At 36.4% G+C, this 15,251-nt stretch overlaps 2 protein-coding genes across 2 annotated transcripts; both read left to right on the top strand.

Moving 5' to 3' along the window:
* The first annotated feature begins 4,223 nt into the window (after positions 1–4,223).
* LOC116122350 (disease resistance protein RPM1-like) lies at positions 4,224–7,492 on the top strand. Its single transcript, XM_031408215.1, has 2 exons — positions 4,224–4,293; positions 4,767–7,492. Exon 2 carries the CDS (start codon positions 4,791–4,793, stop codon positions 7,263–7,265), a length of 2,475 nt encoding a protein of 824 aa, XP_031264075.1. The 5' UTR covers positions 4,224–4,293; positions 4,767–4,790; the 3' UTR covers positions 7,266–7,492.
* Positions 7,493–11,997: 4,505 nt separating this feature from the next.
* LOC116122300 (disease resistance protein RPM1-like) lies at positions 11,998–14,811 on the top strand. The gene has a single exon (XM_031408164.1). It carries the CDS (start codon positions 11,998–12,000, stop codon positions 14,809–14,811), a length of 2,814 nt encoding a protein of 937 aa, XP_031264024.1.
* Positions 14,812–15,251: the final 440 nt, after the last annotated feature.

Below are 15,251 nucleotides of genomic sequence, written 5' to 3'. Positions count from 1 at the left end.
ACTTGTACAGGGAAACAGAGCTGCTGTGTAGCACCTATTACTCAATTTCCCTCCTAACAATATTCTCAGATTATTATTATTTAAGTCCATTCTTCTGAAGGAAGTCAAATGGGATTGTCATTCTTAAAAACAGTTGCTGTTATGTAAATGTTTCTTACAAGAACAAAAAGAGAAAAAGAACAAAAGAAGGAAAAAAGAAAATCAATTAGCCTGCTAGAAACTCTGCTGGCTTGGGATGGTAATCGTAAGTAGTACTGTTGTATGAGTCTTTCAAGTTTTGCATGATGTATTGCTCATCTCCTGTGTCTTCGTATTTTTGCAGCAGGGCAGACTATGTAAAGTACTGATCATCAAAGGAAAAAGATGAAGCCGTCGGGGTTGAGATTATACTGTTCTTTCTTCTCATCAGATTTTGAAGGAATAACTTATGCTCGGAAATTACATTCCAATTTCATGGGAGATGTGGCGACTGCAACCATTGTTGTTCTGGATCAGACGGGCAGGTGGGCCGTAGCTAGGAGAACGATGGCAAACTAAAGCTAAACAATAGATTGCACAGGGCCAAATAAAAAATGCCATAAAAACATTTACACATCTGCTTGCTGTTCTCCAAGTTCTTATGACGAGCCTAGTTGCTGGGAAGAATCATCTTAAACAAGTGCGTGATTTAGCATATGAAATAGAGGATGCAATTGAAGAGTTTATGCTTGAGGTACCTGATCACTCTCATGAACATAAAATCTCTCAATTTCTTCGTGATGTGGCTCACTCTGTAAATGGCAAGAAACCCGTCGCTCGGTTCTCTCGCATGGAGACTATCAAAGCCAAGATAAAAGATATAAAAATTTTAGATGCTTTTTGCATACTTCCCCCTGAACATGCCTTGAGTAGTTCTGGCACAGTTTGGTATCCCGAAGCCATGGTTGATGAATTAGTAGGCATTGAGAAACGTAGAATTTAACTTCTTGATCTCATAAAAATGGGAGAACCGGGGAAGATGCTGGTTTCAGTGGTTGGACTTCGTGGCTCAGGTAAAACCACTTTCATCAAGGAAGTTTATAGAAAGCTGAAGGAAGATTTTGATTGTCATGCTTTGCTTTCAGTTCCTCACCCTGTGCCTGTGGAGGGCATATCAGATAAGATTTGTGCAGCAATCAAGATACCAGTTCCCAAAGGAACAGATGCAAACCAGAAGCTGCATTCATACTTATAGCAAAATAGGTACATTATCTTTTTAGATGGAATTTGGAGCAATGATGAGTGGAATCATATTCAGCACACTCTACCTGATGGTCGCCCTGGTAGTAGGACAATTATTTCCTCACGGAAAGGTGATGTAGCTTCTTATTGTGCAAAGCCTTGGAATCACATGTACTCTCTCAAAGCTCTAACATGGGAGGGATGGGAACTTTCCGTCATAAGGCCTTCTGAGGAAATAATTTCCCTGAACGTTTGGTTGGCTGTTCTGTGACTTCACATGGTGTGAATGATTGCCATTAGCAGTAGTTGCTGCAGCCAACATTTTGTCAAATAAGCGGCAAACTACATCAGAATTTGACAAAATTGCATAATAGCTTAGGTCATGAGCCAGGAAGCAGTGACCATTTATCATTCCTACGAAAGATATTACAACAGAGTTACTTCCATCTTTCCTATAATCTCAGATGCTGCTTCTTGTACTTTTGCAATTTCCCAGAGGATCGTTCTGTTTCATGAGGAAGACTGGCTCACTTGTGGATAGCTGAACATTTTGTTGAGGAGAGAAGAACAAGACAGCGGAGTAAATGGCTAATGAATACCTCAATGTCATTCAAATGAAATTAGTTCATGCAAGTCAAAGGGATCTTCAAGGGCGAGTAAGAAGTTGTCGGGTTCAAACTCTTGTGCGAGAGGTTATCATCTCCAAGTCCGAGGAAGATAACTTCAGTCAGGTTTTCACAGAAAGAAACAGAATTATAGCTGATCAGCCTCCTAGACGCTTATCTATCGACAATTTTCACAACAAATCGTTACCTGCAGGGACGGGCTTATCTCGTGTTCGTACCCTCATCTCATTTGGGGGAGAGAGTTGTAATCAATTATTGTCTGGAAAGCCACTTGACAGCTTTAGGTTTAGATCTGGAAGATGCAGCTTTGGAATGTTTTCCTCATGAGATAGATGCTCGCACACTCCTTCGGTACCTAAGTTTGAGAAATACAAAGATCCAACAGTTCCAAGATCTGGTAAGAAGCTCCAAAACCTTGTGACTTTGGACCTTTGACAAACATGTGTCAAGAAGTTGTCCAAGAAGATCCGTAAATTTAGCAAGTTGCTCTACCTCTTTGTTGACTTGATCAATGTGAATCAAGCTTGTGTAGGGGCAGAGATGTCTCCAGGAATTGGAAGTTTAGAATCCCTACAGAAGCTGTCACTTGTCAAGGCAAGCAAGAAGATTATTAGAGAGTTGGGAAACTTGGTTCAGCTGACAAAACTGGGTATGACAAAGCTTGAAAGTGGTCATGGAAGGGATTTGTGTGCATCAATTCAAAACATGGAGGATCTTTCCTCTTTACATGTGTCATCAAAAAATGAAGAGGAATTTCTTGCTCTGGATGATGTTAGTAGACCTCCTCGTCTCCCTTGTAGTTTATATCTGGGAGATCATTTACAGTACATTCCTCAATGGATTAGCTCTGTACACAGTCTCGCTAAGATATGTCTTAAAAGGGTCAAAATTGTTGAACTGCCCTCTTGAGGCCATTCAAGCTTTGCCTTCGTCACTGGAGCTTCGATTGGTTGATGCGTATATTGGGGAAGAGTTAAAATTCAAGTCCAATCGGTTTCAGAAGCTAGTGATATTAGAGATTCGAACAATTCAATGAATTATGCAAGGTTGTCGTGGAGGAAGAAGCTCTTCCTGAACTTCAGAAGCCAGTTTTAGGAAAATGTATGAAATTGAACAAGGCCCCGGAAGGAATTCACAAGCTCATCAAATTGGAAGAAATTTCTTCTGCATGGTATGCCCAAGCATGAGAACAGACCCTTGGTCATAATAAACGATCTTTGGAGGCTCGTCACATCAAAGTCAGAGCTGATTAATTCTCTTCCAGGCATAGCCAGTAGCATGCTGCCATTGCTAAATCTTACATTTTGTCTTTGGTAATGTCTCAATTCACTTGCTTATATTTACCATTCTTTCCCTTTGCATCACATCCATTACAATTGTTTTTTAAATTATTCTTGAAATGATTGTCATGAACAGATAAAGTATCTACATAGCCGTGAGAATAAACTGATGAATTGACTTCCGAATTCATCAATCAGGAATGCAATGGCTATTTCTTGTCAATGTGATACTTGCTATCAGAATGTAATATCTACTGTAATATTGCTAGCAAATTTGTCAATGTGTTACTTGTTCCATTGTCCAGGTAATTTGTAGTATGATTGGATCAGGTATCAAGACAAAGAGTTAACATTTAAATTCACCTGTAATATGAACTGACAATGAACTGAGAGTGTCTTGCTTCTGATGTTATAGTTGTGTTTGTAATTTATATCCACTATGTTGTTCCTTGAGGAATCATGCATTTTGAGATAGTGTTTGGTTGTAAATTAAATAAAGCATAGATAATTTATTTTAAATCACCAAAAGATGAGGAAAGAATTTTTTTTTTTTTTTCCCCTTCCAAGTGTTCAGTTGGAAATTAAATAAATCAAAGATACCTTGCTTCAAATCGCCAAAAGATGAAGGAAACAAATTCTTTTCCCTTCCAACTTCCAAATGTTCAGTTGGAAATTAAATAAAGCATGGATTATTTAATTCAAATCACCAAAAGATGAGGAAAGACAAATTCTTTTCCCTAGTGTTTGGTTGGAACTTAAATAAATCATATATACCTTGCTTCAAATCGCTAAAAGATGGATAATGATAAAGAAATATTATTATTTTCCCTTTCAAGTTTCAACCAATTCCCACCTTCTGGAACTAATAAGTAAAAGCCAAAGGAAGTCCCCTCCTGCTTGATGTTGCTTATACAACTTGGCTTCTTGTTTCAACTACAATTCTGAACCATTCAATATTTCTAAGTTAATAGTCTGAATTTTGTTTAATGGCTCAGAAAATTTAGAAGGTGTCAGTTTTCTGCTGTTTCTGCAATTTATTTATTTATTTTGTTATCTTTTCTTTTATTCTGTCAATGTAACTAAGTTTTGACTTTTTTTTTTTTTTTTATTGAATTGAAAGGTTTTTATCAACAAAGAAGAACGAGGTGCTAGTCATTAAATCACATTCAAATGTCATCCAGTAACAGGTGATCAATTAAACTTAGCTTCTTTGGTAGTTATAATTTATGAAGCAAATATTTAAACTCAATTTATTGTTAAACTGATATGCTTATTTATCACTAAAAGAAATATGAGTGTCGTGAAAAAATCATTGTAATTTTTGAATAAGATATTTTACCATGAATTTGTTGCAATACTGACTACAAGTAAGTTACTGAATGCATTCTATTATAAGTATTGTAGAAATAGATTAGTAGAAATTAGTTTCGGTTGGATTAGATTTTTGATTCTGTTTTTAGACACCAGGATATGTGCCTTGTATTAAGCAAACCTTGATGATATGAAAACAAAAAAAATCATATAGTGGCAGAAAAAATGTAAACAAATTTAATAAATCATATTGTGCTTTCCCCATTAGTAGATATGTTATGAATTAAAAGAGAAAAAGAAAAAAATACTATTGAAGCAGAAATTTTATAATCTTTTGATATCAATGCAGTCAGTAACAAGAAAAAGGTGAGATATGGCAGAGGCTGCAGTGAACTTTGTAATAGAAATCTTGAGTTCTTTGCTTGTCCAAGAAATCAAGTTGCTGAGAAGTGCAAAGACAGAAGTTGAAAGCATCAAACGTGAACTGGAGAGCATCAGATCTTTCCTTAGGGATGCAGATACAAAAGCAGCAGCCGAAGAGGAAGGAGAAAGCGATGGAGGTGTCGTAAGTACTTGGGTAAAACAAGTAAGGGAAGAAGCTTATCACATTGAAGACATCATAGATGAGTACATACTGAATGAGGCAAAGCATTATGAACATGATGGCAAAGGTCTCACTGGTTTCCTTCGTAAAATACGTTGCTTCATGAGTGAACTTAAGGTGCGTCGGGGAATTTCATCTGAGATTAAAAATATCAAATCATCACTTGCTGATATACAGAGAAGAGCAGAACACTATAACTTGAGGCAGATAGATCAAGGAGATGTTGTGCCGCACGACTCTCGAGTTGGCTCATTTTTCATCCCAAGCACTGAAGTTGTGGGCATCGAATCTACTATAGACCAATTGATTGGTTTGTTGGTAAGTGGAACATCCAACCGTTCAGTGGTTGCAGTTGTGGGTGAAGGAGGACTTGGCAAGACCACTCTTGCTGGTAAAATTTATAAGAATGATATAGTGAAGAAGCATTTCGATTGCCAAGCTTGGATCACTGTTGGGAAAGAATGCACCAAAATGGATGTACTAAGAAAAACTATACAAGAATTTGAGAGTGTCACAGGGCCTACTCATGGAGAAATGGATAAAATGGAAGAGAAGGATCTACTCGCCACACTGGAGAGACAATTAAAAGACAAGTGTTACATGGTTGTGTTCGATGACGTGTGGAAAACTGATTTTTGGGGATATATAGAGTATGCTTTGATTGAGAACAACAGAAGCAGTAGGATTATGCTTACAACTAGAAACAGGGGCATTGTTGATCTGATTCCTTTTGTTATTGTCTATAGGCTACAACCCTTGCCTTCAGATAAGGCCTTTGAACTTTTTTGTAGAAAAACTTTTGGTCCTCAAGGGTGTTGCCCCCCAGAGTTGGAGAGACTATCTCGTGACATCCTTGGGAAATGTGGAGGTTTAACGCTAGCAATTGTTGCCGTAGGCGGTCTTCTCTCAAACAAGAACAAGGTTGCTTTTGAATGGAAAAAGTTACTTGATGACTTGGGATCACAGTTGGGAAGCAACTCTCATCTAGAAGATTGCAACAAAGTTTTATTAGAAGGTTATTATGGTCTACCTCACCATCTCAAATCTTGTCTCTTGTATTTTGGTTTTTTTCCAGAAAGCTACCCAATCAATTGTGCAAGACTGATTCGCCTATGGATTGCTGAGGGCTTTGTCCCTTATTCCAAACGCCGCACATCTGAAGAAGTTGCTGAAGAATTCTTGATTGATCTCGTTAATAGAAGCTTGATTCAAGTGGTAGAGACGGATTTCATTGGAAGACCTAGATATTGTCGAGTCCATGATCTGATGCATGAGATTATCCTTAGAAAGACTGAATATTTGGGCTTCTCTCATTTTGTGAACAGAGAACACTCAAATCTACCTAGCAAAATTCGACGCATTTCAATACAAGGAAGTACTGATGGTGTTCTTCAGAGCATCAAGGACTCAAAGATACGTTCTGTTTCTCTTTTCAATGTTGATAGGATGCCTAACTCTTTCATGACTACACTTATTGTGGATTTCAAACTTATAAAAGTACTTGATTTTGAAAATAGTCCTATAGAGTATCTTCCTGAAGGAGTGGGAAACCTCTTCCATTTGCACTACTTAAGTGTGAAAAATACAAAAGTAAAAGTGCTTCCCAAGTCCATTGGTAAGCTTCTCAACTTAGAGACATTGAATTTGAAGCAATCACTTGTAACTGAGCTTCCTGTTGAGATCAACAATCTTAAGAAATTGCGTTATCTATTGATATACCGTTGCAACATTAGTGATGGTTTCAAAACGGTAAAAATGCCTATGGGCTTTGGCTCTTTATTGGATCTGCAGAGGCTAGGTGATGTGGAAGTCAACTTCGAAGTGCTCAAAGAGCTTAGGAAGCTAAGGCATCTGAGAAAGTTAGCAATTAGGATCACAAATGGAAATGGGAAGGATCTGTGTGCTTGCATTGAAAATTTGGAAAAACTTGAATCTCTAAGTATTAAGTTGGCAAGTAGAGAAGAAATTCTTGATATAGAATCGATGACTTCTCCTCCTCATGGTCTTCAGCGCCTTTACTTAAGAGGAAATATGAAGAAGCTGCCAGATTGGATTTTTAAACTTGAATATATTGTCAGAATTGGTTTGGATTTGTCAGGATTAACTGATAATCCCATGAGAGTCCTTCAAGCCCTGCCTAATTTACTGGAGCTTAGGTTGTGGGACACATGCCATGATGAGCAATTACATTTCAAAGAAGGTTGGTTTCCAGAACTAAAAATTTTGAAACTCTATGACTTTTAAGGAGTGGAATTGATGATTATAGACAAAGGTGCAATGCCTAACCTTGAACACTTACTTATTGGACCAAGCCCTCGATTCAAAGAGATTCCCATTGGAATTGAATATCTAAGAAACCTAAGGATTATTGTGTTTTATCTTATGTTAGAAGAAATTTATTATATGATGAAAGATGAGAAATGGAAGAAAGTTACTCGACATGTTGTCTTTGGTAATGTTTCAATTCACTTGCCTATATTTACCATTCTTTTCCTTTGCATCACATCCATCAATTATTTTTTAATTATTCTTGAAATGATTGCCATGAACAGATGAAGTATCTACAGTCGTGAGAATAAACTGATGAGTCGTCTTCTGAATTCATCAATCATGAATGCAATGGCTATTTCTTGTTACTTGACATGTAATCTTTGGTAATGTCTCATTTCTCTTGGCTATATTTACCATTCTTTCCCTTTGCATCACATCCATTACAATTGTTTTTAATTATTCTTGAAATGACTACCACGAACAGATGAAGTATCTACAGTCGTGAGAATAAATTGATGAGTCGTCTTTCCAATTCGTCAATCAGGAATTCAATGGCTATTTCTTGTCAATGTGTTAATTGCTATTAGAATGTAATATGTGTTGTAATATTGCTTGCAAATTTATCAATGTGTTACTTGTTACGTTGTCCAGATAATTTATAGTATATGGGATCTGGTATATCTAAATTCACTTGTAGTATGAACTGAGAGTGTCTTGTTTATGATGTTATAGTTGTGTTTGTAATTTATATCCACTATGTTGCTTTCTAAGGAATCGTGCATTTTGAGCATCAGGCAATGTTCTCTAAATTAAGTAATTCAAATGAAACAGTGAACATCAAGCAAAGAACAAAACGAACTCAAAATTAACATAGTGTTTGGTTGGAAATTAAATAAAGCATAGATAATTTACTTCAAATCGCCAAAAGATGTGGAAAGAAAAATTCTTTTCCCTCCCAAGTGTTCAGTTGGAAATTAAATAAAAGCATAGATAATTTGCTTCAAATCACCAAAAGATGAGGAAAGACAAAGTCTTTTTCCCTCCAAGTGTATGGTTGGAAATTAAATAAAGCATAGATACCTTACTTCAAATCACCAAAAGATGAATAAAGAAAAATTATTTTCCCTTCCAAGTTCCAACCAATTCACACCTCCTAAAAACTAATTTGCTGTTTTTGCAGAAAGGCATTTGGCTCTGAGGGCTATTGTCCTCCAAACTTGATGGAATTGTCGGAACATATCATTGGAAATGCTGAGGTCTACCCCTAGCAATTGTTGCGATACGTGGAGTTCTCTCAAGAAAAAACAAGATTGTTTCTTAATGGGGAAATATACTTGATGGTTTGGTCTCAAAATTAAGCAGTGATTCCCATCTTAAAGATTGCAACAAAGTTTTGTCTAAAGGTTATTATGATCTCCCTCACCATCTCAAGTCATGTCTCTTATACTTTTGTGTGTTTCTAGAAGGCTGCGAAATTAAATTTGGGAGATTAATTCGCCTCTGGATAGTTGAAGGCTTTGTCCAAACAACCACCTTCCATTTGAGCATGTTGCAGAAGAATAATTGAAAGAACTTATTGATAGAAGCTTGGTTCAAGTTTCAGAAAAAAATGCTTCTGGATAAGCTGGAAGTTGTAGAGTTCATGATCTGATTTACGAGATTATTAGCAGAAAGATGAAGGAATGTGATTGTTGTCATTTCTTTAATAAAAAAGACTTGAGTCACTTTAGCAAAACTTGGTGTATTGCAATACACAAATGCACTAATGGTGTTTTAAAGAGCATAAAAAATTCAAAGATCTATTTGTCTTTTCAGTGTAGACAAATTGCCCGAGTCTTTTATGACTACATTTGTTGCTGAGTTTAAGCTTTTGAAGAGACTTGATTTAGAAAATTTCCCTTTGGATTGCCTTCCTGATGGAGTGGGAAATCTCTTCCATTTGCACTATTTAAGTTCAAAAAATACAAAAGTTAAACAACTTCCAAAGTCCATAGGCATGCTTCTCAACTTAGAGACTCTTGATTTGAAGTGGACTTATGTGACTGAGCTCCCGTTTGAGATCAAGAATTTGAAAAAAAATGCATTGTCTAATTGTACGACGCTGGGACAACAAAGGTCCTTATGGAGGTAGAGCAAAAGTAAAAGAAGGTTTTGGGGCTTTAACAGAGTTGCAGAAGCTACGATATGTGAATACAAACACTAAAGTACTTGAAGAGCTTAGGAAACTGAGGCAGGCCCTTAAGGTCACAAATAGAGATGAGAAGGATTTGTTTGCTACTGTCCAAAATATGGAAAACCTTGAAGATTTGAGTGTATCAGCGTTTACAAGTGGAGAAGAGCCTCTTGATATACAATCCTTGGCTTTTCCTCCTTTATTTCTTCAGCGATTTCATTTGCGAGGGTTATTTATTGAAATTATACCAGTTTGGATATCTAAACTTCAAAATCTAATCGGATTATAATTGTGTTTTAATGGATCTACCAATGATTCCCTGATAATCCTTCAAGCTCTGCCTAATTTATTGATGCTTATTCTCAATGTGCATGACTGTGATGAAAAATTGCATTTCAAAGAAGGTTGGTTTCGTAAGCTCCAAGAGTTGTATCTCAAGAACTTGAAAGGATTGAAATGCATGATGATAGAGAAAGGTGCAATGCCTAGTCTTAAATATCTCTATATTGGACCATGCCCTTTGTTGAAGGAGATTTCAACTGGAATTGAGCATCTCAATAACCTAAAGTTACTTGTATTTATTATGATGTTGAAGGTTTATTGCATGATAAAAAATGAGAACTGGGAGAATGTCACCAAACATATTCTAAAAATAATTTAATAGTTGGATTAGCTTGTAAGAAACTACATACTTGTAAAATTGCTTTTGATGCTGATTCTAATTAATCATTAATTATCTATGAATTATACACTCTTTTCGTTACTCAGATTTAGTTGAAAACTGTTTTTCTTCTATTGCCCATGAATAGATGAAGAATCTTAAAGCATGAGGATGAACCGGTGAATCATCTTCTCCATTGATAAACAAGTATTTCTTTGGCTATTTATTTTTAAATGATCAGTTTGTAATATCTACTATTTCCTTATTGCTGAGTACTGTCAATCTGTTGTTATTTCCTTATTAATTGCTTGTGTGAGGAAGACGAAATTCCAGGATTTGGATTTCTATATGATATATATTTTCTCCTATTTGAACATGGTTGTGAATTTATACTAAAGCATTTTCTTTCTCTTGTGGTTGTTTTGTACTTGATGACATTTTTTACTTGTTGAGTGAATTGATAATGTGAAGCTTACTGGTGGGTACAGTGTACAGAAATTAACTTGACCTTGTGACAGTTTCTGTCAAGCCCTTCCTATGTGATCATTCTGTTAAAAATTAAGTATTGGATGAAGTTTTTGATACCTTCAATCCTCCACTGTCCATGCTGAAACTGAAACTTCTTCCAATAATGTATACACCTTTTGGGGAAGTAGCTGCCAATAAAAAACAGGGTCCCCTGTTTTCCTGTGTCCCCTTCTAACAAAAACCTCGTAAATTTCTCTCCTCCACATCTTTCAATTACATCGGTCAACATTTTAATTTCCTCGTTATCGAAAATGTTCTGTTGTTAATGTTTTACAGTTTTCATTTCTTATTCATCTAAAGAATCATACAATTTATTCCAGTTGGCATAACTTGAGGGATGCATTGATATCACACCTTTCACCAATTAAAAAACTGGTCCCCTGTTTTGCCCTGTTTCCGTGAATCAATTTCCCGTAAAGATAACTTATATTTATCAATATGCTGAAAGTTACTAATATATTCATTGATTGTGGACTCAATGATGTATTGATTTCACCGACTATTATTTGTATTGACAAGAAACATATTGCTAGTAAGAGGACTGTTATGGTGATCTTCCAAATTAATTAAATTTTCTCTGTTTACCAGTTAAAATCCTTTCCTTCATAGACTTTTGAGCAACATAATTGTGCAACTTGCACAAAGAAACCTTACCTTACCTCTTGGACCATAACCTGCTACTTTCTCAATCATAAATTAAACCACTCTTTTGAAATAAATCATGTCCCAAAAGACTAAAATATTGCAACTAATATTTGGCAGATAGGACTTATGCATCCAACATTTTAACCTACTCTATCAAATTTTGATTCATATTTCCTTTCAAGATTGTAAATGCCAAATAGTGAGGAGGACCTTGCGTATTTCTTAACGACTAGAAGGTGGATGGTTAAGGTAGTTGAGGCTAACCATGCGATGAACCCCAAATCTACAGAGAATTATATTAATCATCTTTCAGGATGCGGAATCAACCAAAACGTATGATCATTAATTCCTATTGAACAAGAAATGTACTTAAGATACATTAATAAAAAAATAAAAAATAAAAGTCCAGAAAGTAAAATACTATATTGAGGTATGATAAATAAACTTGCTGTAGAATAAAATGAACAAAAATTATGCTTACTTATGTCTAGTAGAAGACAGAATTCCAAGTTTTTGGGGTAAGCAAAGGAGAATAATGTGTATAATATGTTCACATTTATGTCCTTATCCTACAGGCTTCCTATAAATAAAAATTTACAGTCATATTCAACCATCAAACATTGTGTGCATGAGTGAAAGCATCTTAAAAATCAGACCTACTGGTTTGATATCAATCAAGTGAGTAAAAAAGGAGAGATATGGCCGAGGCTGCAGTGGAAATTGTGACAGAAACCTTGAGTTCTTTGCTTCTTGAAGAAATCAAGTTATTGGGAAGAGTGAAACAAGAAGTTGAAAGCATCAAAAGAGAATTGGAGAGCATCCGATCTTTCCTCAAGGATGCGGATGCAAGGGCAGCAGTTGAAGAAGAAGGAGAAGGCAATGAAGGTGTCTCAACATGGGTTAAACAAGTGAGAGAAGAAGCTTATCACATTGAAGACGTCCTCGATGAGTACATGTTAAATAAGGCAAAACATCCGCATGATTTCGATAGCGATCTGATGCGTTTGCTTTGTAAAATGTGTTGCTTCATAAATGAACTGATACTGTCCCATGGAATTTCATCAAAGATTGAAGATATCAAATCATCTCTAGCTGGTATCCAAGAAAGAAGACACGCCTATAACTTCAGTGATCAAGGATCAAGCAGTGGAACGAAAAAAGATATACCACATGACTCTCGAGTTGGTTCCTTCTTCATTGAAGATGCTGAAGTTGTTGGCATTGAATCTACTAGAGATGAATTGATTGGTTTGTTGGTGAATGAAACACCTCATCGCTCAGTGATTGCTGTGGTGGGTGCAGGAGGACTAGGCAAGACCACTCTTGTCGGAAAAATTTATAACAACGATGCTGTGCAGAAGCATTTCAGCTGCCAAGCTTGGATCACAGTTGGGAAAGAATACGTGAAGGAAGATCTCCTGAGGACAATTATACGGGAGGTTTACCGTCCAATAGGAACCGCTCCAGTGGAAATAGAGAAAATGGAAGAGAGCCATCTGATCAAAACACTAAGTGACTACTTGAAGGACAAGTGTTACATGCTTGTGTTCGATGACATATGGAAAACCGAATTTTGGGGAGATGTAAAGCCTAGTCTTGGTAGTCTTGTTAACAACAAAACAAGCAGGATAATACTCACAACGCGGGATCGGAGGGTTGCTGATTCAGTTTCTTCTGTTAAAGTCCATGAGCTTCAACCCTTGCCTTACGAAAAGGCATGGGAGCTTTTTTGCATTAAGACATTTGGCCGCGGGGTGGGTTGTCCTCCAGAGTTGGAAAAATTGTCCCAAGATATTCTTGCAAAATGTGGAGGTTTACCACTAGCCATTGTTGCGGTAGGTGGTCTTCTCTCAAACAAGATCCAGGTTGTCTCTGAATGGCAAAACTTACTTAATGGACTCGGCTCAAAGTTAGGAAGCGATCCCCATCTAAAAGATTGTAATAGAGTTTTATCTGAAGGTTATTATGATCTACCTAGCCATCTCAAATCTTGTCTCTTGTACTTCGGTTTGTTTCCAGAAAGCTACAAAGTTAGTTGTGCAAGACTGATTCGCCTATGGTTAGCTGAGGGCTTTGTCTCATACTCCAAAATCCGCTTATCTGAACAAGATGCTGAACAAGTTGCTGAAGGATTCTTGACTGATCTCATTAACAGAAGCGTGGTTCAAGTGGTAAAGACAGATGTTGCTGGGAGACCTAGAATATGTCGAGTCCATGGTCTGATGCACGAGATCATCCTCAGAAAGACTAAATATTTGGGCTTCTCTCATGTTGTGAACAGAGAAGTTTCGGGTAAGTCTAGTAAAATACGGCGCATTTCCATACAAGGAGGTACTGATGGTGTTCTTAAGAGCAGCGGTGACTCAAAGATACGTTCTGTTTTTCTCTTCAACATTAATCAAATTCCCAACTCTTTCATGACTGCACTTATTACCAATTTTGAGCTTATAAAAGTGCTAGATTTTGAAGATGGTCCTATAGAGTACCTTCCTGACGGAGTGGGAAACCTCTTCCATTTGCACTACTTAAGTGTGAAAAATACGAAAGTAAAAGTACTTCCCAAGTCTATTGGTAAGAATCTCAACTTAGAGACATTGAATTTGAAGCATTCTCTTATTGCTGAGCTTCCGTTTGAGATCAAGAATCTGAAAAAATTGCGGTATCTGCTGGTATACCATGTTGAGAACAATTTTATTTGTGGAGTGAAAATACCCAAGGGATTAGGGTCTTTAATGGATCTTCAGAAACTATTTTTTGTAGAAGCTAACTCTGAAGAACTTAAAGAGCTTACGAAGCTAAAGCATTTGCGAAGGTTAGGCATTAGACTGACAAATACAAGTGGGAAGGATCTGTGTGCTTGCTTTCCAAATATGGGAAATCTTGAATCTCTGGCTGTATATTCCACAAGTAGAGAAGAAACTCTTGATATAGAATCCATGGTTTGTCCTCTTCGGTCTCTTCAGCGCTTGCGCTTAAAAGGAAATATGAAGGTGCTGCCTGACTGGATTTTTAAACTTGAATCCATTATGAGAATTGATTTGGATTTGTCAGGATTAACTGATGATCCCATGAGAGTCCTTCAGTCCCTGCCTAATTTAATGCACCTTACGCTCATTGAGACATACCATGATGAGCAGTTACATTTCAAAGAAGGTTGGTTTCCAAAACTAGAAAAATTGGAACTCGCTGACTTTAAAGGAGTGGAATTGATGATGATAGACAAAGGTCCCATGCCTAACCTTAGAGAGTTAACTATTGGACCATGCCCACTATTGAAAGAGATTCCGAATGGAATTGAACATTTAAGAAACCTTAAGTTTCTTGAGTTTCGACATATGTTGAAAGAGATTTATTATATGATAAAAGATAAAAATTGGCAGAAAGTTACCCAACATATCCCGAAAGTCGGTGTCACTTTTTCGAAGGAAGGAAAAGAATCTTATGTCACTGCTAAGGATCTGTCATCCGTCTCTCCTGTGGATTTTGAGCAGAATTTTAATGTTGCAAAGTGAAGTAACGAGTCATCCCATCTATGAATGACAGGTATTCACTTTAACTTTATAAGACTTGGGAAAGTTGCTTCTTCGTTTTATATCTTCAGTCCAAATATAAAATAAAAGAGAGAGAACAAAAAATCTTATAATATTTTCATTGCAGTGGCTTGGTATAATTCTTTTTCATTAGTGATTATTATTTGTTATAGCTTTACAAATTAGTTGCAGTTGAATTCTCCTTTTTGATTTTTCGTCTCTTAAAATGTAACCATTTCAATATGAAGTTCCCCTTTGCATTTGCTTTAATGTTCTCCAATAATAACACTAGTAATTTGAAGTGTAAGTTTTTCTCTTCTAAAATGAAAATAGTATGTTTTTTTTGCTATCCCATAAATAATTGTCTTGTGTTTCACCTATTATTATGAACAGACAACATTTCTTCGATGGTGAGAACATGA

Source organism: Pistacia vera, unplaced genomic scaffold (assembly GCF_008641045.1).
Source record: "Pistacia vera cultivar Batoury unplaced genomic scaffold, PisVer_v2 Contig133, whole genome shotgun sequence".
Taxonomy (NCBI): Eukaryota; Viridiplantae; Streptophyta; class Magnoliopsida; order Sapindales; family Anacardiaceae; genus Pistacia; species Pistacia vera.
The sequence above is the reverse complement of the archived record's forward strand: the minus strand, read 5'-3'. Positions and strand labels throughout refer to the sequence as shown.

Bases quoted from the DNA above. Each gene is read 5' to 3' on its own strand.
- LOC116122350 (XM_031408215.1), top strand. From the start codon at position 4,791: ATGGCAGAGGCTGCAGTGAACTTTGTAATAGAAATCTTGAGTTCTTTG.
- LOC116122300 (XM_031408164.1), top strand. From the start codon at position 11,998: ATGGCCGAGGCTGCAGTGGAAATTGTGACAGAAACCTTGAGTTCTTTG.